Here is a 23,049-nt window from a genome sequence, read left to right on the forward strand (position 1 = left end):
ATCGGTGAACCAGGAACTGATCAGCGGTCAACTGTAAAAAAACACGCAAACTAGATGAGCTCTAAACCTGAGCCCGCGATATATTCACGTGATACTGGTCAGCGGATAGCTTGTTGTGATAACTGTCAATTAACGATAGCGTGAACGTCCAAAATCAAAGATATAGCTATGGTAATGGTGCTACTCTCTTAAGCCCTGGTCAAAGGGACTCGCAAGTAGTCGCAAGTAGCCAGAAGTTGAGCTTGCGTAGAAACTTGCGTTGGGTGGCCAAACGGACTCGCAAGTTTCCTCGCTAGCACATGCAAGTCGCCAAAAAACCCATTTCAAGCCAGACATATCCTTTTTTTATTGGCTAGTAAGAGGTTAATGGACATCACTCAACTTGAGTTGACTTGGGTTGGGTGGCCAAACGGTGAAAAACTTGCGTCGACTTGCTTGCAAATTTGATCTCGACCAAAGTGAGCCCAAGTCATCGCAAGTCAACGCAAGTGCACGCAAGCCCTGGCCAAACGGAGTCGCAAGTAGACGCAAGTTGAGAACTTGCGTGTACTTGCGACTCCGTTCGGCCAGGGCTTTAGTTTTCGAGGTATTGGCGTGCGGACGGACGGACGTACATACGTACGTACGTACGGGCAGTCACGTGACGACCCAAATTTTTCAGATCGATGGGTTACCAAATTTTCTAAGGTATGGGGCTTCGCTCGCGCCTTCGGCACGCAGGGGCACCGCTATTAACTGCGATACCATCCGAATGGTTAGGTTGTCTCTATGTCACTGCCTTCCCCCCTCTCCTAGTACCCATGCATAACCAATTGTTTTTTCAGGACTCAAAATCCCTCATTTACCTATACGAGACCCACATGATGACACGCATCTCATTAATTTAAACCCGCTTTCAGTGTTACGTGCATAGCAAGATCGCATAGCAACTATCTCTCGATATGCCATCTTTCGACATGCTATGTATCCTGGCCTACGTCAAAATGTAAGCATGGCTTCTTTACAGTCGAACTCGACTTTTGGTCATGAAAGATGGATTTATTTGACATCAAACTAAGGCTAGGAGCATCAAGAAATCATTCTGTGAGGGATATATCGATTGCTTTGAATGTTTACATCTTTCGAGCGGTAGCGGCCCAATTCTACCGGAAGTTACTATTGAGAGCCGATCGACTACACTAAAATCGTTTGAATTATCCCGTAAATCGAGAGTCCACAATCTTCTCCATTCATTTGAGGTCAATAATTATCATATACTTGTCATTTGTTCCGCTAATAATCTGAAAAATTGCTAGTTTCACAGGTAAACGGTATTTCAGCTGTTTACATAGCATGTCGAAAGATGGAACGTCGAGAGATGGTCGAAAGATGTCGCCTGTGCACGTAACAGACGTAACACGGAAAGCGGGTATAAACCCCTCCGTAACCAGGGGGGTATCAACACGACCAAGCATTGCAGCCGGCTAGCTCTGACGTAATTTTGTGTCCAATCACGCATATCACATTACCGTCCGCGTCTATCTGGACTTTTCACGATACTCTGATGGAAGATACGTTATATGAGATTTAACATGACCTAAATTGAGTTTAAAAGGCTGGACCTTTCTTTGGTTGTTCCTGTTTCCTTCTGTGGCAGACATTTGGCGATATTTACGGCAAATGAGTAAGTATATTAGCGAATGCGTTATATATCTATAAGTTCTCGATATTTGTATGTCTTTGTTCGAGACGCTAATTGCGTCTGCAAAACAGGTGTTTAAGACCACTGTAAAGTAATAATTTGGGAAGTTAGCGACTGTAGCCACTGCTCCAATCTTCCACAAGCACAAAAGTGCCTATTTCGTTGAAATTTTGACAGCTCAAAAACATTTTTATGATTTTGATGATGATAAATTATCGCGAGATTTTTTGGGCTAAGTTTGTCATGGTTTATATTTACCACAAATATATAAGCTAAGCTTTAGGCTTGAATATCATCCAGTCTGCTATATTTTAACGTTGTTTATTCGTTTAGGGATTGGACTGAACCAGGAGATCACTGCATGTTTATAGTGATATGCGATCACCTTGTTCGGTTAATTTGTTGATCTTTGGCTTCACCTTTTTCTTGGTAGGTAAACTTTAAAATAATTTATTGATGTAAGCTAATTTTAAGGCTAAGGTAGTATTTAAATAAGAATTAAGAATTTGTGTAAAATTTAACCTAAAAATTTAACCTAAGTTAAAAGGTTCATGACTCAGCATCTATGCTAATTTAGAATAGAAAAAACTGGTTGTCTTAATTGATGGACCTTTTTACCAACGTCACGCTTTTCCGATTTTTTTGTTTGAAACCAAAAAGAAACCGACACAACTCGATTTATCATGCCAAATTAAGTGATTGTGTGAAGTTTCATTAGCATCTGTTCCAAACTTATAAAAATATGGGAGGGTGTCTCAAAAACTAAGACCTAAGATTTAAGAACCTGACCTAATAGCTAAGACCCCCCTCTGAATTTCAAAAACTGATCTAATACCCCTCTGAATCTCAAAAACTAAGACCTAAGACCCTCTCTGAATCTCAAAAACTAAGACCTAAGATGCGCTCTGAATCTCAAAAACCAAGACCTAAGACCCCCTCGGAATCTCAAAAACTAAGACCTAAGACCCCCTCGGAATCTCAAAATCTAAGACCTGAGACCCTCTCCAAATCTCAAAAACTAAGACCTAATACCCCCTCCGAAACTCAAAAACTAAGACCTAAGACCCCTTCCAAATCTCAGAATCTAAGATCTAAGACCCCCTCCGAATCTCAAAAACTAAGACCTATTAGACTCTCTCTGAATCTCAAAATCTAAGACCTAAGAATCCCTCTGAATCTCAAAAACTAAGACCTAAGACCCCCTCCAAATCTCAAAATCTAAGACCTTAAGACTCCCTCTGAATTTCAAAAATTAAGTCCTAAGACCCCCTCTGAATCTCAAAAACTAAGACCTAAGACCCCCTCTAAATGGTAAAATCTAAGACCTAAGAATCCCTCTGAATCTCAAAAACTAAGACCTAAGACCCCCTCTGAAATTAAAAAACCGAGATCTAAGACCCCTTACAAATCTCCAAATCTAAGACCTAAGACTCCCTCTGAATCTGAAAAACTAAGACCTAATACCCCCTCTGAATCTCAAAATCTAAGGTCCCTAAAGACCCCCTTCGAATCTCAAAAACTAAGACCTAAGACCCCCTCTGAATCTTAAAATTTAAGACCTAAGACCCCTTGTGAATCTCAAAAACTAAGATTTGAGACCCCCTCGGAATCTTAAAAACTAAGACCTAAGGCCCCTTTTGAAATTCTCAAAGACTAAGACCTAAGACCTTATCCGAATTATCTCAAAAACCCACGACCTAAGTTTTTGAGACATCCAATATGGGACCCCAAACTTGCTAATCATTACAAAGAAATGTATGCCACCCTAGTGGAACCCCCTGGGGGGTACTCCCAGAAAAGTTGGGTGAGGGTGTGCAGCCCACTTCCCAAAACCCTTACCCTATTTGTGACCAAAATCTGCAATTTTTACTACCCTATTTATGTCCTGACCAAAAATTTGATACCCTATTTATGACCATTGGCTTTGCATCTGTCACAGTTGCCCTAAACATAAGTTATGAAGGGCTTTTGTTGACAGTCCTATTGATAATGATGAAAAAGTAGCTTCTTCTAAGAAACATAGCCAATTCAAGACTAGAGTGCTAAAACCATACCCTATTTAAGACCAAAATGACCGAAATCACCTCTCTACAATAGTCACTTCTCTGCAATGGTCACCTCTCTACGATGATTACCTCTCTACAATGATCACCTCTCTGCAACAGCCGCTTTCTTTTGCCCAGTGGACATTCCATACATTCACCCTCATCTTAACATCTTTATAATGGCCACCTCTCCACCATGGCAACAGTTACTCAAACACGTCCTAAATGTCAGAACAACCACTTGACAGCAGCCAGTTAATCAAGGACTGAAGAACGATGAACAATACAAAAGCCAATTTTTTATTGTAAAAAGTCACGAAACTAATCATACCATGCATTGTTGGTCAGTTTGTTTCTTTGGTTTCTGATTTATTGAATGATATATTATGATTGTGTTACATATTTATATGCTGCACTAAGCATATTTTTCAAAATAAAATAGTACACCCCTGAAAAGAAACAGGTGTCATATTACACCCCTACCTCCCCATAACAGCCACCTCTCTACAACAGCCACTTTCTTTTTTCTGGGTGGCTGTTTTGGAGGGATTTGACTGCACTGGTTATCTCAGCAACTCTTCTATCACAACAAAAAAAAATAAAAATAAAAAAACAGAATTTTTAACTCTTGGCTTCATTTAACCCCGTGCCGTCCGTAACTGCCCGTACAAAAAACCCCTCCAATTTCCCATGTTGCCCGAAACCGCCGGAAAAAAGTACGTGGGGACAATAGCCTCTCCTACCCTCCTTGAAGACTTTTTGGATCTCTTATTGTTCTATTGTTCCTGAGGACAAATAAACCAATCAGAAGCGACTTACTGAGCATATTTTTAGAGGACTTTAGGGGTCCTAGAAAGACAGTTTTTCTTCTTAAAATCATGCGCTCATAAAGTGCAGGTTATCATGGCAAGTTTTATAAACCTGCAAGCCAGCGAGCCATGTGAGCCAAGGGGAGAGCCATGCGAGCCATGCAAGTCATGCGAGTCATGCAAGCCACAGTACAAATGTTAAGATTTTTTATTTGTACATTTATATTCGCCTGAGAACAAGAACAAGATCAACGGAACAAGATGAATAAGATTGCAATATTAAATTCTAAGGGAAGAGACAACCACATGCAGCAGTCAGCCAACCGACAAAGTTTTGATAACTCTGATTCACTAAAGAGCGAACCTGTTAAAACTACAGGATTTGCTCACCATTCTTGACGCCAATACACAGAGTTGCCCTGAAGTACTGTTCTCTTTTCTGTTGAATGATTTTCAACGTAGTCTGCGAACGCAGACGTATTTCTGGCTGTCGCTTGTCTCCACCGAAAAATAACGTCTGCGAACCCAAGCCAGGAAACGGTTTCTGTTGCATAATGACTTTTGTTTCTCCTTGGCCAATCAGTTTCCATGATAGAATGAAACTCAAGTGCTCCTCTCAGCAAATACCTCGTGCAGTAGTTCTGGGGCTACTTGAGCTAAACTGTGATTGGCTTAAAATTCCTACGTCACAGAATTTCCTGGCTTGGGTTCGCAGACGTTATTTTCGGCAGAGACAAGCAATAACCGGAAATATGTCTGCGTTTGCAGGCTATTTTCAACGTGGTTATCAATGAATGACAGGTGTCAATGGATACCACTCAGCTACCCATTCGAGTAGCGGTGGGGCGGTAGAGCCATATGTTTCTCTCAGAAATTTTTTTTACTTTAACTTAAGTCTTGAACCTTAATAAATTTTTGACACGTTTTTATTTTTTGTGGATCCTGGGCCATTTGAATACACAAAATTTTCTCCAAACAACAAAAATATGAAACAAAGAAAAAAATTCATCCAACTCAGGGCAGCCATTACTATGACACAATATTGGCATGATGTACAGATGTTTAGAGCATTTTTCATATTTGACGCACCAGCAATAGTTCTGGCAACCAAAGCAAGATTAGCAATTTTTTCTGGGAATATTTCAAATTGTAGGCACTTTTGTAGCTAAATTTAAAATTAATTTCCCAGAGAAAGAGAGATTACCCTGGGAGTGAGGTTGTACCATTTATACTCGTACCCAGGGTCATTTCCGCTTTCAAGATGGTGGGCAGGCGGTTTATAGCGATAGTTTAGAGATAGTCGGGCATGAGATGTTTCTTGGTGAAATGATTGACGACCTCCCCAGTTAGTCACGTCTTGTTTTTCTTGTTTAGGATTTTTATGCATCCTCAGAAATCTGCAGTGGAAACGAGTATACTGTTACTGATGCAGATGGTAAAGTCACATGCCAGTCATGTGCTAGATGTCATGAAGGATATGGATTGGAGCCAAAATGTGGCAGCACTGTTCAAAGCCCAGTTGAAAACGTTTCCTGTGAACGATGCTCTAATGGAACATTTTCCAACAAATACGACTCTGGGCCGTGTTATAAGTGTCAGGTTTGTGATGAACACCAGGTTGTGATATCATACTGCAATAGCCAGGCAGACACAAATTGCAGTCAAACTTGCGACAGTGGCTATTATTTTGCTAGGGATATATCGCAGTCCTGTCACAAATGCTCCTATTGTTGTGATGATGAAAAAGATGAAGAACAACCTGAATGTGTCAGGCAAGGTCTTAAAAAGAGTAATCAACATTGCAGTCATCGAGTTGATAAGAACTGTGCTCCAGATCTGCCCACAGACATTTCTTCACCATCCAGCAGTATTAATGGAAAAAAGCAACTGGACTTAGGAAAGACACTTGCTATAATTTTTGGTACGCTTGTTGGTGTTCTTGTTGTTGTTCTTGTTGTCTGTGCAATATGGAAAAGAAGACAGAGCAGTGATCAAAGGCAGATCTCAGAAAATGATGCTCCAATGATAGTTGTTGATGATGCAAACAATGTGACAACTTCTACATGTACATGTAAGTACCCTATTACTGGCTTGGTAATTTTGCATGGTTTGGAATGAATTAGGAAAAAAGAAGAAAGAGAAAAGTGTGAAAATTAATGTAGAAGTATTTATGAAAGTTACATTGTGTATGTCTCATTTGTGTTTCTCTGATATAAGTTGAATTACTGGCAAAGACCCACAACTTGGCTAGACTTGATTGACTTACCCCAGCTAGCCTGAGTAATTGAGGCAATAAAATTGGTGAGCTACAGTCTATAATAGGCACTCACAAATTCTTCTCCCAAACTTTGGGTTAAAAATCTCCCAGATATTGTGTGTGGTATACTATGTTGTAGTTATCATTTTAATTAAACGTTTATGATCATTACACATAGTGCTCTAAATATTTATTATTCGTACATGTAAATATTAAAAATTTTAATTACTGTAAATAATGTGTAGCCTGTATTAAATACTTCACATTCACTTAGTACTGACAACATGCACCCTTTTTTGTCCTCTTTGTATATTTTAGCACAAGAACAAAATGGGAACATTGTCAGTCAAGCATCAGCATTACACTCACCTACCATTGTTTCAACACATCAGCCAACTGCAGTTTCCAGACTTATTAACGAAGGCTTTGTTCCATCCAATCCTGGAACTCCTCGAGTGTCTCCTGATGTGACCCCTCATCACACCGATGATGAATTGGATCCAGTGTCTGATCATTCTAACAAGCCCCGTAAATTTACACGGCCAAAAAAACATGATTCTCGCACCGGCAAGGGTCAGTATATGTTGTCAGTACATTTAACAATTATATATTCCACGAGTGCGGGTTGGATATGAGATGGTAGATAGCCAACGAGGTGCATAGTACCGAGTTGGCTATAATCATCTCACATCCAACAAGCTTGAGTGGAATAATTGTTTATTAAAAATGCCCCCTAAATATATCAAACTAGACTAAAATGAAAATAGAAATGCCCAAACCCTCACATGTGTGCTTACCATATTTATAATTTTGTAGAGCATGGCATAATGGCTCACATACCAAGATGGCTAAGCAAATAAAAACTCTCGAATTGCATTATCCAATGATACAGTTTTTAATAAACACAGTTGAGCTCTGCTATTTCAAACTCTTAGGGGAAAAGAAAAATTGTTGGAAATAGTGACTGAGGGCCAATATTCCCAAGTATGGCTCCAGCAAGCTAGGTTTACTTAGTAAGTAGTTTATGATATGGCACTTCAGCAATGTTTGTTTATTTTCTAGCTCCAAAGAGTAGGGATCAAAAACTACCATGGAGTTCTTTGAAGTGCAACTGTTGTTATGAGCTCTGTAAAATAACGATTGTTAAGGTTTCTGTATGAAAGATGAGAGTAACAAATTACAAGTGTTTTTTGACAGTTTTTACTGCAAATTTTGAATTCTGCCAGTTTTTGAAAACAAAACTGTAAAGGACTGATGACCAGTTCCATGAAAAGTCTATATGGCAAAATTGTAATCAAGAAAGAACCTGCTTATTAACCAAGTAGGAGGTCTGTAAGGGAAAATCTTGACCAAGGTTGTGAGTAAGGGAGCTGAATTTAATTCTGCCAAAGTTTGCTTGTCCTATAACTTTTTTTTCTTATCAGGCTTTTTGGCACTTCCATAAATAAATATTGTTAGATGAAAATAGTCAATGATTTTGCATTTTAGTTTGCAACTTTTTCACTGCAAAGCATTACCGGTCTTAAGATGCCGGTCTAAGATGGGAAAATCTAGACCGCTTTCAATATCGATTTCAGCCAATCAAATTTGTGAATTCGGTAGCTCCCTGAATCCTTGTGAGACAGAGCCATATAATAGATTATTTTATTGACCAAGAGCTAAAAGAGAATAACATTCTGAGGACAAGATTTTTGATTAGTGCATTATGAAAAGTTCAAGTTATTGTAGTTTTCCAGTTATGTTACATGGTCTGATGTACCCGGGGGGTACTGAGGATTTCAAGCTACGGGTATGATTGAAGGATTTTGGGGGTTTGAAATTTTCGATTCCTGGAATTTTTGGGGTAAGAAAATTTGACAAGTATTTTTTGGGGTGGCTTGATTTAAGAAGGGATTTTTGGTGGGTATTCAAAACAAATTATCTGTAGAAGAAACAAGATACTTAAGCAGAGTCGGTGTTTTAGCGATGGCAAGCTTTCAATGCTCAAATGAATATGGCAGGATTATCCATTCGTCATGTGAACTTAGGTGAACCAAGTCGGCGTGCCAAAACATGCCCGTAAGTAAGTAAGTAAGTAAGTAAGTAAGTAAGTAAGGAAGGAAGGAAGGAAGGAAGGAAGGAAGGAAGGAAGGAAGGAAGGAAGGAAGGAAGGAAGGAAGGAAGGAAGGAAGGAAGGAAGGAAGGAAGGAAGGAAGGAAGGAAGGAAGGAAGGAAGGAAGGAAGGAAGGAAGGAAGGAAGGAAGGAAGGAAGGAAGGAAGGAAGGAAGGAAGGAAGGAAGGAAGGAAGGAAGGAAGGAAGGAAGGAAGGAAGGAAGGAAGGAAGGAAGGAAGGAAGGAAGGAAGGAAGGAAGGAAGGAAGGAAGGAAGGAAGGAAGGAAGGAAGGAAGGAAGGAAGGAAGGAAGGAAGGAAGGAAGGAAGGAAGGAAGGAAGGAAGGAAGGAAGGAAGGAAGGAAGGAAGGAAGGAAGGAAGGAAGGAAGGAAGGAAGGAAGGAAGGAAGGAAGGAAGGAAGGAAGGAAGGAAGGAAGGAAGGAAGGAAGGAAGGAAGGAAGGAAGGAAGGAAGGAAGGAAGGAAGGAAGGAAGGAAGGAAGGAAGGAAGGAAGGAAGGAAGGAAGGAAGGAAGGAAGGAAGGAAGGAAGGAAGGAAGGAAGGAAGGAAGGAAGGAAGGAAGGAAGGAAGGAAGGAAGGAAGGAAGGAAGGAAGGAAGGAAGGAAGGAAGGAAGGAAGGAAGGAAGGAAGGAAGGAAGGAAGGAAGGAAGGAAGGAAGGAAGGAAGGAAGGAAGGAAGGAAGGAAGGAAGGAAGGAAGGAAGGAAGGAAGGAAGGAAGGAAGGAAGGAAGGAAGGAAGGAAGGAAGGAAGGAAGGAAGGAAGGAAGGAAGGAAGGAAGGAAGGAAGGAAGGAAGGAAGGAAGGAAGGAAGGAAGGAAGGAAGGAAGGAAGGAAGGAAGGAAGGAAGGAAGGAAGGAAGGAAGGAAGGAAGGAAGGAAGGAAGGAAGGAAGGAAGGAAGGAAGGAAGGAAGGAAGGAAGGAAGTATAGGGTGGGAAGTTCAAATCCATGGTCTTGATTGAGCGTCGGGGACTCAGGCACAGAATTTCCAAGCTAAGGCCTCACAAATTCTTCTTCTGATAAGTTGTTTTCTTCTTTAGCTAATACATGACAGCTGCCTAATACTCTCCTCCAACTTGTGACAGCATTGAAAGCTTGTGATTGCTAAAACATTCCTTGTGAGATAACTTTAAGAATTCCTAGGAATTCCTAGGAATTTCCTAAGAATTCCTAAGAAAAAATTCCTAGGAATTCCTAAGAATTCCTAGGAATTCCTAGGAATCGAAGGTGTGAATTTTCACGGTAATTCGGACTCGGAATTCCTAGGAATTCCAACTGAAATATACTCACCTTGGAAATTCCTTAAAATTCTCAAAAATTCTTAGGAATTTCTGAGAATAACTTGGAATTTGTTGGATTTTTTGAGAATAGGTTGGAATTTTTTGGAAAATCTGAGAAAAACTGGGAATTTTGTATCATTTGTAGGCCAGACAAAATTTTGATGATTAATGTCCAGCATTAAAATAGCAAATAAAGTCACTGATATCACATCAAACAGGTTTTAAATCAATGGTTTATTACATTGGCTTTCATGAACTTAAACATAAGAATAATTATCCTGTTTCTTTTTCATTACATTAAGAGTAAAAAGTAAAACTGAAAACAGATATGAAGGTCAAACTTTTACATGTTTGATAAAAAGAGAACTTTTTCGGATAATTTACTTACTTTTTTGGTTTACAAATCCAACAATTTTCCATACACAAGATTTTAGCTTAAATTATTGTTATTATGTGGAACAAATCTGGATTTTCATGAATGTAAGGAATCAATGATAAGAACAAAACTGAAACAATCCTTAAAATTAAAAAAAGGCTGAGTTTGGGCAAACTTAGCTGCTGTTCAGTTATTTCTGTTGATTCCACAGCTTCTTTTGTTGCCCTCTAATTAGGGTGTCAACAGCTAGCCTCTTCATGTTCATCTTTGTTGTGTGACACCTAAAACAAAATTTAAAAAATACATTACATTGCGATATATATGAGGTACTGTAAGACTGAGATCCAAATATTTATGTGCTCACAGTTTAATACATGCAGCTAATTAAGACCTGACTGTAAGCTGGTTGAAATGTTAAAAGAGAAGACTTGATAATTGTGAAGGTGCTTGTACACTATTGATAAATATGTTACATAAATCTTGTGCCTACAGTAGATTAAATCAAGGTTTTCCTTCTTCTATAAGTGTATCAACAACTCTCGAATTGGAGGATACACTGTATATATATCACGGTTTTTAGCCAAATTTAGACATTAGAAATATTAAAAAAGACACTTAAAACATTAAAGGAACATTTACACTGTAAATAATAGAGTAAACACAAAAGAATATACAGATGGACAAAAACTGAAGATCAACACGGATTGTCATACAGTCAGGCTGAAACACACAGGAGACATCAAACTCATGCACACTGTGGCTGCCTCGTTGGAGTTTTTGTCAAGAACTATGACTGGGATCAGAGAGAACTGCTATATTTATTTCGTTTGAACAAGTGAGGCGAGAGAAACGACTTGTTCCTCGCAAATCAAATTGTTCAGGCACGCACTCTGGGCAACCTAAATTGTTTCAACTCTGCTTTAGCCAGAATTCATTTCATGCCATGACTGAGTGACCCACTCGTGTATGATTCGTGATGATAAAGTTCATTCAAAAGCGTTTATCTAAATACAAGAATTTACGTTGTATAATATAAGGTTACTTGAATTCGATTACTCACCAAATAATTCTGTATACGGCTAATCTGCCCTTTGAATTTTTTCCCGTTGAAACATCCACAGGAAGACTTTCTGTTAACTCCAAATCTTCGCCAAGAATAACTTGTTTCTCGTTAATGACACTCACGCTGTTTTCTTCTGATCACAGGACCGCAGCAAAAACCATTTTGATATAATTTTGGAAGTGAAATCTACTAAAACGCACGAGCGATCAACCGTTAACGCTGAATTCAAAGATGGGCGCCAAAAGAAAATGAATAACGCGATCTTTGCCACGTTCAGTCACCAGGATAGTCACGTGAAAATTCGCGTGCTGTGATTGGTTCAGTTGATCAGTTGAGGAGAGAATGAAAACTAGAGAAGAAGGAGAGAGAGACTGGCAACGAGGTTGCCGGACCAGTCGCTTTCGATGGCAAGTCTGTTTCCCTTTCCACGCTATTTTGGTGGTCTTCTGAAAGATGGGTCTTGCTTAAAAAGGAAATAACTACACAAACTTTTTACGAAGAAATCAAGGAGGAGAATGGATCGTACTTTAACTGGTTGATCTGTTCTCGATGGTTGTCAAGATAACAAAGGATCGTGAGGCACTTAAATCAAGTTCACTGCAAAGGTAAGGAATCCAATTTTATAGGGATTTTCTGTTGTGATGAGCTATAATTGTAAATAAATCAAACTAAGCAATGCATTGTGTGCTCTTTAAAAACCCCAAAGGCCGAAATTCACCTAAAAGGTTTCAGATCGACCTGAGGAACCGAGTTAAATTCTGCGAAATAAGCTTAAGCTTGTTGTATTAGTCCACCAAATCTATTTTGAGAGCCCACGTGTTTCAACACCCAGTCAGCACAATGCAGCAAGTATAAATTTGCTATGCGTGTCATTTTTCCTTTGAATTATTTATAAGGATTAACATGATATGAGATCTATAGTCTTTTCAATACATCAAGATGTAGGTTTTTTTTTATTTGCATTGTCATTTATTTATGTCAGTTATTTATTTGTTTCCCACTGACTCATAATCTTTTTGATTCTTTTGATTTTGTTGTGTCATGAATTAAAGTGACTGCGAGGACAAGGAAATGCAAGAAACATATTGATGATCCCACTATACCCATACCAAAATCTACAAGATTTGACCACATAAATTGCTTAAAGCAGTCTTCACAGGCCAGTTGACGTCATCTCCCTCTCTTGCATCCCTTTTTCTTGGAGATCATTTCCAGCACCATGAACAGAAGACCTCAGAGTTTTCAGCTCACCTGAATGAGATGGCTGTTGGCAAAAATGTTGTGGATGACTTTGATGGATTATGGAGTGAACCTTTATGCAAGAATTGAAGCTTCAGAGAAGCATTTGATGAAACCGAGTTGCCTATACCTGAAAAGACTACAGAAATACCAATTGATGTAATACACGACAACTCAGATTTGTCCACAGACAGTGATTCAGGTAATGATGTTGAAGTTTCAGTTGCGACTCCTCTGAAGAAAGTGAAACTAATGGTTCCCAAGAAAAAACATTAATTTTTCTGCCAAAGAATATGCCTGTATGGCTATTCTGGCCTTAATTTCAAGACATTGTATGACAATGAGAGGCTGCTAAAGATATCCTTGTTTTAATGAAACTACCGGTAATTTGTCCAGAGAATGTCACAGTACAGTTTTACAAATGTACAGCAAGTGTGTGGAAACTGTGAGCTTTTCATTTATGACATCTGTGAGAGATGTCTTCTTCTTTTTCCTAAAGTCATAAAGAATCAAGTCAAAAATTGTTCAACAGTGGGCTGTGATGGGTATGTGTGTGAATCTACAATTATATTAAATATATACATGCATATATATACTTTTGGTTTTATTGAAATTGTAAATAATGTATATTCATTTATGCTGACAGAATTTTTTGCTTAATCTATTTATCAAATCTAAGAGCATCCATTTTTCTATCAGTTAAACTCTGGGTGTTTGATTTAAGGGTCCATATGGGCACATATACACTAACAAATCACGTTGGATCTAAAAAGCAATGTTATCAGTGCTATAGTTTTATGTTGAGTTGTCAGACTTAAACTGGAATTAATGTACATTTGTTTGGAAATAATTATCTTGGAGCTTGAGAACAATAAAAAGGTATGGAACTCCAGAGAAATGATCGTGTTGATTTTTGCTAATTCACAGAAACTGATTCATGCACTGAGTTCATCTTTAATTTTGACATTTTGAGAAATTTATAGAAATTTCCAACAATATTTCATGTGTTTTAGCTATTCCCAAAAATTCCTAGATATTCGAAACACATTTTTTAAAACAGTCTGGAAAATAATAGGAGTTCCTAGGAATTCCCAATAATTCCCAGTCATACTTTTCACTATTCCCAAATATTCCCAGAAATTCCAGGGTCTTGGATTAAGCATAATTTGCATGGCTTGGAATAACTTGGAATTCCTAGGAATTCCCAATAATTCCCAGTCATACTTCCACTATTCCCAAATATTCCCAGAAATTCCAAGGTCTTGGATAAAGCATAATTTGCATGTCTTGGAATAACTTGGAATTCCTAGGAATTCCTAGGAATTCCCAGACTACTGGGAATTTATTTCGCAGGGGATTGACTCTGCATCAGTATCTCGTTTCTTATTATGTCTGCTGTCTAACTACAGAGCCGGGAACAATCTTGTTACTCAAAATTATCTGAAGATTCATGGTAGTGCAAGCCAACTGGCTGATCTAGCTTTGTGAATAAAGTACAACCAAACTTGTTACAATGCATCTGTTTCGGCATGGGATTTTATTGGGGTTTAAATGTTTGGTCCAGAGATTTTTTGAAGTTTTGCTGGAAGCCCCAGGACTTTTGGGGGGGGGGGTTGATTTTTGCCCTCATAAATTCAATCATCCAAGCTGTCACATGAAAACCCAAGTTCCCCTCCAGGTTGACATCATGATGATGTTTTTTTTCAACACTACCAAATGATGGAATTCAAAATAAACAGGGTTCGATTTTGAGCCAAGGGAAACAGAAATCAGTTTGAAATAGAGGCAGTTCAAAATAAACGAGTTTGAAATAGCAGATAGTAAATGACTGAAAAAAAACAAGGACTTGCAAAAAGTTGTATCTTGACATGCTCATCATAATCTGATAATAAAAAAAAGGGTTTCACCAAGATGTTTTTGAATTATATAGAGAATATTAATTACGCGACCGTGTAGAGATACAAAATTTATCTTCGAGTGTTGAAGAATATTTCACCAGTGAGCGCAGCAAACAAGTGAAATATTTTTTAACACAAGAAAAGAAATTTCGTATCTCCAAGCTAAAGTGACCATCTAATTTTCTTTTTATTATATAAAATTCTCACAATACATAACAACGTTTTTGGTGATTTTCCAAAGATTTCCAACCACTTTCTGAAGATTTCCAAAGATTTTCAAAAATGTGTCCGAAGGCCAGACAAATGTTTCCAAACATTTACCAAAACTTTCCAAAGTTTCTGAAGATTTCTGAAGATAACCAAAGATTGCCAAAGATCGACTTCCGAAGAAGATCCGAAGATGTTTCAATCATACACCAACAAATTTAAGAGTAGATAAAGGGACAAAAATATTATCAAAAATTATATCTTCACATGTGTGGATAAAAATGATATCCCCTCAGGTGTGGATATCATTTTAATCAATTTGTTACCACTAACTTTTATATAATAAAAGCACTTATGTTGTATCATTGTAATGGTAACCTAGTACACTGCTAGTATGTCATGAAGATGACCAAAACTTGCAGCTTGCTTACCAATCATTGAGCATTTTGTGTGATACCTGTACCAGTATTGTAACAACACTTGATAAAATGTGGTAGTACTGATCGTTCAAAGTACAACTGCTGGAAAATGCTAAAAATTGTTGCCAGCCACTGTAAATGAAAGTAAAAGAGTCTGCTCTGCTCATACACTGTATGTAGTCTGGTCTCAGGTACAATTCCTATCTAATTAGCTGGTATTCATTACAGGACAAATAAAAATTGTGCAACAGCCTAAATCTCAGAACCAGATTGAAGGCTCAAGGGTTGAGTTCTCCTGTGAATGTCAGGTGCAGAGAGACTGTCAAGTCTGGTATCAATGGCTCAAAGATGGCACAGAATTTCAGCAGCAAAACAATGCCAGTCTTGTCCTGGATTCTGTTGAGATGCATGATTTTGGATGCTATAGATGTTCTGTACAAGTAACTCACAAAGGAGGTCACAGAGAAGCTGTCATGTCAGAACCAGCATTTTTGGAGGTTGCCCCTTGTGAAGGAAAGAGTAAGTGATGTTTTTTGATGGCATATCGAATTTAGTTTGTCTTAATCTGACTTGCTCTGATAGCTGGGGAGTGCCTACAGCACTAGGCATCGGGTTCTTTTATGTTGCAAAATGAATTGGTGACCAAACCCTCTTTTGTTTGTGGTCATTTAAGCTTCATGGAGGTTAACCATAATTTATCATGTAAAGACATCACAGGGAAAGCAGGAGTTTTATTCTGACTTATTCGACCAGGAATGAAACTCATACCTCACCTGGGTCTACTGAGCTGATACCCTATCAACTCTAAACTAACCGGAGATTGCTTGCAGGGGCAGATCCTGGATTTTAATAACAATAACAATAACAGTAACAGTAACAGTAACAGTAACAGTAACAGTAACAGTAACAGTAACAGTAACAGTAACAGTAACAGTAACAGTAACAGTAACAGTAACAGTAACAGTAACAGTAACAGTAACAGTAACAGTAACAGTAACAGTAACAGTAACAGTAACAGTAACAGTAACAGTAACAGTAACAGTAACAGTAACAGTAACAGTAACAGTAACAGTAACAGTAACAGTAACAGTAACAGTAACAGTAACAGTAACAGTAACAGTAACAGTAACAGTAACAATAACAATAACAGTAACAGTAACAACAACAACAACAATAACAATAACAATTATAATACTTTTTCAATGGAGGGGGAGGTGGTTGGTACCTTGGGGTTGCAGAATCAATGGGGCATGCCCTTAAAATGTTGCAATTTGAGAATTGGAACCTAATTGAAAACTGTTACAACAGAAATACTTAGTCTAGCAATGCTACACTCCACCCTAAATCTTCCCCTGGCTTGTGAGTCAATTGTGTGTTATGAAATATCCCATTTTAGTGAAAAATGATTTGTATATTACATGATATATTGACTATATGATAATGATTGTCAGATTTGTACCTTCTACTTTGCAAATATTATTCTCTGAAGAAACTATTTTATCATTCTAATTTGTTATTCTTATCTTGCAAATAAATTAGTCCATGCAATGATTTATCAAGTACCAGTAACATCAGGAATTTGAATCCCTTTGATTCACCTTTCAAATGGTTAGAGAAACCAAATAAGTCAGATCTGGTCTGAATAGGGTAACAATGTTTGGGTCAGGTCTAAAATAAAGAAAGCAAAAATCACATATTTCTGCCAGAGTAGGGTAAGGGTTTTACTGGAAGCGAACCCCTCCCCTTCAAATTTCGTTGCTAAGGAGTCTACCACGGAACTCAGGGGATTTTCTATCGATCTCGGGCAGGTTAGCTGCCACCTTCCTGATATATTGATGTACAAGAAAAATCTATTATTACGAAAGTAATTTGGCTCATGATAAATAAATCACAGTACGGACCTCAAACAGAAGTATTTATGACATCACGGGAAATTAGCTAGCCAAGTACATGTAATTAAAGGTAATGAAAGATCTCGGAACCCCAGCCAAGGGGGGGGGGGGGGGGGGGACTTCCATATTAAAAGGAGGGAAGTGCTCGTCGTACCTTTTAGGGGTTAAAAAAAGCGGTTTTGGCTCTTGTAGTACCTTTTAGGGTATTGAGCTGAAAAAGATGTGACAGGAGATAATGTGCTGTGTTAGAAATGGTACCTCTTAGGGGTGAAAAACATTTCAAGCCACACCCACAAAACAGGATCTTGGTACTTCTTAGGGATTCTTTTCAAAATTTCCAACGAGCACCCGCGTCCTTTTTAAATGGGAGTCCCTCCTGGGCTCGGAACTATAAGTACATAATTCAGCAGAAATTGTGGCGCGATTCTCGAACTAATTTTAACAGGTGTTTTCGTTGTTGAAAATTGTGATTTTACCTATTACAAATTTCAATGTAGGACTTAAAAAGCTGATTGAAGTTGGCGACCTTGAAACTCGAGATGAAATTGCTTCACGTCTTGAAGACAGAACTCCTGGTCTTGGGGGCTACAGGCAAATAGCTACTAAATACGGAATGAAGGAGCACCAGGTTAGAGGCCTCGCTAATTCACACCAACCGGGACATGACGTTCTGGAATTTCTAGGGGGATCTAAACCAGACTTAACGGTTTACAGCTTCTGTAAGATTCTTAAAGAAGACAACATGAAGCGGTTTGATATTGTAAGGGTCTTAGAAGACCACCTCTCGATTGAGAAAGCAAATAATGGACAGGCAAAGGGGAACTAATTTCCATTCAACAAAATAATCCGGAACTTTCAACTCGAGGGTAAATGACCAGTATCAATGGAAATTTCCCTGAAAGGTTTCTAGAAATAGCAATTCAACTGAAAATTCCGGACATTTTGAGCGGAAAATCTATTGAAGCGGAAATTCCCAGTATTAAGAACTTCTCCAAAATTTAGGTATACCTCGCGAGGTTGTCCTCTTTTCCAAAAGTTCCAGGAAATAATTTACCGTTCGCTACTGTAAATTTTCTGGAATACGAACCGGAATTTTCCGTCAAATGCAAAGCATGTTCATTCTCCACTGGGTACTTTTATATTAGTTATATTTTTCTTTAAACCATGCCACAGAGAATACAACCAATCAGAATACCGAAAAGCCGTTGTATATTGAACAGTATTACACCCAACCTTCCCATCGTGCGCCGCGCGTATATCGCATTCATTATGTTGGTCACTGTATTTTCGATGGCATGGTATAAAATAGTTGTGCAACGCTCTCTCGTGGTATACCATGGGATATCCCACTGATCACTTGAATTTTCTTGGTATAAGCACTCGCCTAAAGGCCTGTGTGTATACTGAGAAAATATAGGTGACTCGTGGGATATTCCATGGTATACCGCTTGAAAGCCTTTGTACATAAGTAATATGTATCTCACAACCTCATGTGGTGGGTAGGAGGGTCTGTACTTTGAAAGACCTGGAATTTTTAACGTGCATTCGGTTTTGTGCAAGCTTTAAAATGTCCCGTTTCTCGATGATTTATACGCAATTTATTTGGAGAAAACCTTGCTTGCTGCGGTGTTTATTGAAAAACCAAAAATTAGGAGAAACAACCGCAACCTTGCCCTGTCGGTTTTCGATATGTTATTTGCTTCAAATTCTGATTGGCTTGTGGTACATTTTTCTCGCACAAAGTATGAGCTATTCATTTGAATACCGTTGGCTTTAGCTCTAGTTTTCCATCATTCAAAACCTTATAATGATTGTAGGCAGGTAGGATATTTCAACATTGACTTTTTGTAGAGTCATATCTTTAGTTCTCTCATTTTGTTCAGTACTTCTCGTTCGACGAGTCAAAAGTACGGCTTTTGGCCACATAATGTGTTATCACTGGCGTGTAATTTAATTACTCTTTTGACCAGTAATCTAGTTTCGTGTGTACGTATGCTTAGTTTTTGATGATTTCCCTTAGATAGATAATTTAACCAAAAAGTAGTTTTAGGTCGAGGTAATATTTCAATTTTAGGTGTTTTTATGCTCACTGGAGCTTGGATATTGTTTGTGTATAGTTTTTAGACAGGTTCAATAAGTTATAGAAGCAGTTTATTGCCCTAGAGTTTGGTAACTGTATTCAACAATTACATTATGAGCTCGAGATTTCTATCGCATATAAATTGAGCGCTAACAATCTAATTGTTTTAGTATAAATCTACTAGTCGTTCAAACCTTTACCTAAATCCACTTCACAGACTCTTCGAAAACGCAAAGAATAGCAGATTTGCACGTTGTCGTCATTTGACTACAACTACCAGAATTCCTTTCGTGTTTTCTTTATTATTTAGATTTTGAATTGTCAGTGGGGTTTAAATAACAATTGCCCCAATTAGCATAAAGAAACAGAAAAAGTGAAGGATTCTGGTAGTTGTAGTCAAATGACGCCATCGTGCAAAACACCTATTACGGCCGTCATTTTGTTAACAAGGGCAAACTGCTGCGCTACGTACTATCTATCACAGAATAGATAGTGAATAGCGTAGCCAATCAGAGAACGGTATTCGTGATATAACGCTAGTAGATTATTACTAATAGAAAATATATTTAGTTATATTTGTCTCACGAAACGACCTGTCAAAGTGTTCGACAGTGCGATTAGGATACCAAGTCTGTTCATATTGTTGGGGATAAATGTATAACAATTTCAGGTATTTTTGCTCAGTCAAGTCCAGGCATCATAAATTTCAATGTACAGAATTAATATTTGTAAACATTCGTGAGCAACTGAAATGTGTCAGAATTAAATTTGATTAAGAAACTTAATGCTTAAGACGAGCGCTGATACAGCAATTGACGCATTCATTTTTAGGTGTTTTACAATGTGCGGAAAATCAGGACAAGCACTCCTTGTTATCCAATGTGAAGTTACAAAATAATAAAAAAACAACCGCACTAGTGTTCTTTCTAGGATCTTCCTAATCTCAAACACAGATCTCGCTATTTTTAAGGCTAAAGAGCTTGACCGTGGGAAATTTGGGTCCGAAGTTACGATTTCTCAGGGGCAATAAATTGGGCCATAAGGGAAAGTTAAAATGGAGTGAAATCGGCGCCAACTTGACGATTTTACTTACCCGTTTGAGTTATCTCTCCTATAATCTGCCCTTGGGTCTTCGGTAGGGATTTTGGATAAGTATAGTGTGTTGAACACAGATCTCTCACGGCTGAGCACACAGGGGGATAACTGGGTGTGAGATAAGTTTGGATCCAAATGTAAGTGTGAAATTATAGCTGGCCCTATCTATAGCTTACAGTCTGCTGTTGATCTGTGACGCTTTAATCATGTTTCGTGTATCACTAGTTTTGATAAAATTATATATTCATATATTTCGTGTTTCACTAAAAACCTATGGCTGACCAATACATTTAAATTGATGTTTTTATCTTTTGTAACATAGGTAGTTCTTATAGATTAATTAATAAATTAACATTTGGGGTATTTGTCAGCATGTTAAGGTGATTATATTATGCAAGAAAATTAGAGCCTTGCTATTTAATTGTCTAGAATATATTTTACAGTTTTGTAGATATCTAATTATTTTAATCAATAGACAATTATGGAACATGATGTTACGATAATGACACAAGAGAATGATAATGACAGTAATAACGGGCCACAGAAATAAGAAATAATCAGGCATAAAGATAACTTAAAGATCAGCATTTTTGCAATTTAGATATATTCATAGCGTGCCTACATGTACATTTGCCATTTTCCTATTTTACAAATAAAATTGAGAAATGCGTTAAAATGTGGCTCCGTCCACACTTCGCCGGAGGAATTTGAAAACGGAGGTTTCACTCTGAAAACGCGTCAAATTTTTTCCGTCCACACTACGCCGGAGAAATTTAAAAACGCTACAATCACCAGCCTTCTTGTGTTTGTGTTTGAAAAAAAAAAACATCAGGCAGGGAAATCACAAGATTATCATAAGGTCATCGTTTTTAAAGAGTTCCGTTTTTAAACTGTTTTCTGTCTACAAGAAAACTGACGAACTCGCAAAGCCGGCGTTTTCAAGTTCTTCCGGTTTGAAGAGCGTTTTCGTACGTAAAGCTCCGTTTTCGTGACGGATTAGTGTGGACGGTAGGCCTTTTAGACGTTTTCAAATTCCTCCGGCGTAGCGTGGACGGGATCCAAACAAATATTTTTTTCATTGATGTAAAGTTTATATGAAATAATTCATATATGAACTGCGGTTGTAGATGAAAGTGAAGAATGATCATCGCAGTAAATTTTCCAATTTAAGCAATTGGAAAGAAGAAGCCTGAAAAAATCAGGGCTTCAACGGGATTCGAACCCGTGACCTCCGCGATACCGGTGCGATGCTCTACCAACTGAGCTATGAAGCCACACATTGGGAGCGAGGTCAATTAATTGAATTCATATCTTCCCGTGAGGAGTGAAATGATGTGAAGTTTATATGAAATAATTGACGGGAAGATATGAACTCAATTAATTGACCTCGCTCCCAATGTGTGGCTTCATAGCTCAGTCGGTAGAGCATCGCACCGGTATCGCGGAGGTCACGGGTTCGAATCCCGTTGAAGCCCTGATTTTTTTCTTTCCAATTGCTTAAATTGGAAAATTTACTGCGATGATCATTCTTCACTTTCATTTTTTTTATTCCTAGTTTTATAGGAAATGATATATATTTTCGAAAACGAAATAAACACAGATCTTCCCTCTCCATTGCTATATTCGTGTCTTTTCTTCCTTTGTGGCAAAATTAAAAATAGACTGGAAGTCGCCTGTTACTGATATCTAAGAAATAGCAGGAAAAAACCTTGTGATGGAAAAGACTGAATCCATTGGGTTATGAATTAAACGCCTTTTGGTGAGTGTTATCAAATGAATTCAACGTGTATGTCTGGTTTCAAAATTGTACTCGCTTCAGCGTTCAAAGTCTTACGCTGCGGTGTGCAAAATGGTGCAGACAGCACAATACAGAAGGCTTCTCCTTGTGATAAAATGTTGTAAACGGCTAGTTACTTTAGATATCATATAGATAGGACCCTGCGCTCGCTCTGATTGGTCAAAAACCCATGTTTTATCAGAGTATAAAACATAGAAAAAGCGTGTTTTCTTGTTTTTCGTCACATTACCTCTAGTCAACATTTTTTTAGAGATAGCGAAAAACATTTTCTTTGAAGAAATTTGTGACGGAGCTCTCTGCGAAGCAGCAGAAAGTTTTGAAGACGAGGCATGTAGCACTTTAGTGGTATTAAATTGTGTCAGCAGTTTGTCGATCTGTGTGCTTTGTTGTTTCTACTCGCAGCGTGTAAAATCTATATCATAAAGCAAATGAAGAAGCCTAAGGTATGTATTACACTGTAAGTCTGTGATAAAACACTCCGGACATTTGAAAACACTCGAGAAATGTAGAAAACACTCGCCTGCGGCTTGTGTTTTCTACACTTCCCTCGTGTTCTCAAATGCCCGTCGTGTTTTATCACAGTGTAATACACGGCTTAGGCTTCTTTATTTGTTAAAAATTTTCCTGTTTTAAAGAAATATTTAGTTGCTATACCGTGTGGCACGAGATTTTTACGGGAGTTTAATTTTGCGGAGCGCCATTTTTTAATTTTTTTTTTTATTTTTTTATTTTTTTGTATTTTGCATGAACTATTTTTTTTCGATTATGAAAGGCTGGTTTCTCTTGCTTAGAATTATTTTTTTG

The 23,049-nt window shown here is 38.1% G+C and overlaps 1 protein-coding gene across 1 annotated transcript in view; it reads left to right on the forward strand.

Annotated features, from left to right (window-relative positions):
- The window catches only part of LOC145496708 (uncharacterized), a 22,357-nt gene extending 580 nt beyond the window's left edge, over positions 1–21,777 (forward strand). The window contains exons 1-6 of the mRNA XM_081476444.1: positions 1–1,663; positions 2,015–2,110; positions 5,910–6,606; positions 7,111–7,365; positions 15,609–15,899; positions 17,770–21,777. The exon at positions 1–1,663 is cut by the window's left edge and continues 580 nt beyond it. Coding sequence (XP_081332570.1) covers positions 2,057–2,110; positions 5,910–6,606; positions 7,111–7,365; positions 15,609–15,899; positions 17,770–18,098 — 1,626 coding nt within the window. The 5' untranslated portion in view covers positions 1–1,663; positions 2,015–2,056 and the 3' untranslated portion in view covers positions 18,099–21,777. The remainder of the gene's footprint in view (positions 1,664–2,014; positions 2,111–5,909; positions 6,607–7,110; positions 7,366–15,608; positions 15,900–17,769) is intronic.
- Positions 21,778–23,049: the final 1,272 nt, after the last annotated feature.

This window comes from Orbicella franksi, chromosome 9 (genome assembly GCF_964199315.1).
Source record: "Orbicella franksi chromosome 9, jaOrbFran1.1, whole genome shotgun sequence".
NCBI classification, from domain to species: domain Eukaryota; kingdom Metazoa; phylum Cnidaria; class Anthozoa; order Scleractinia; family Merulinidae; genus Orbicella; species Orbicella franksi.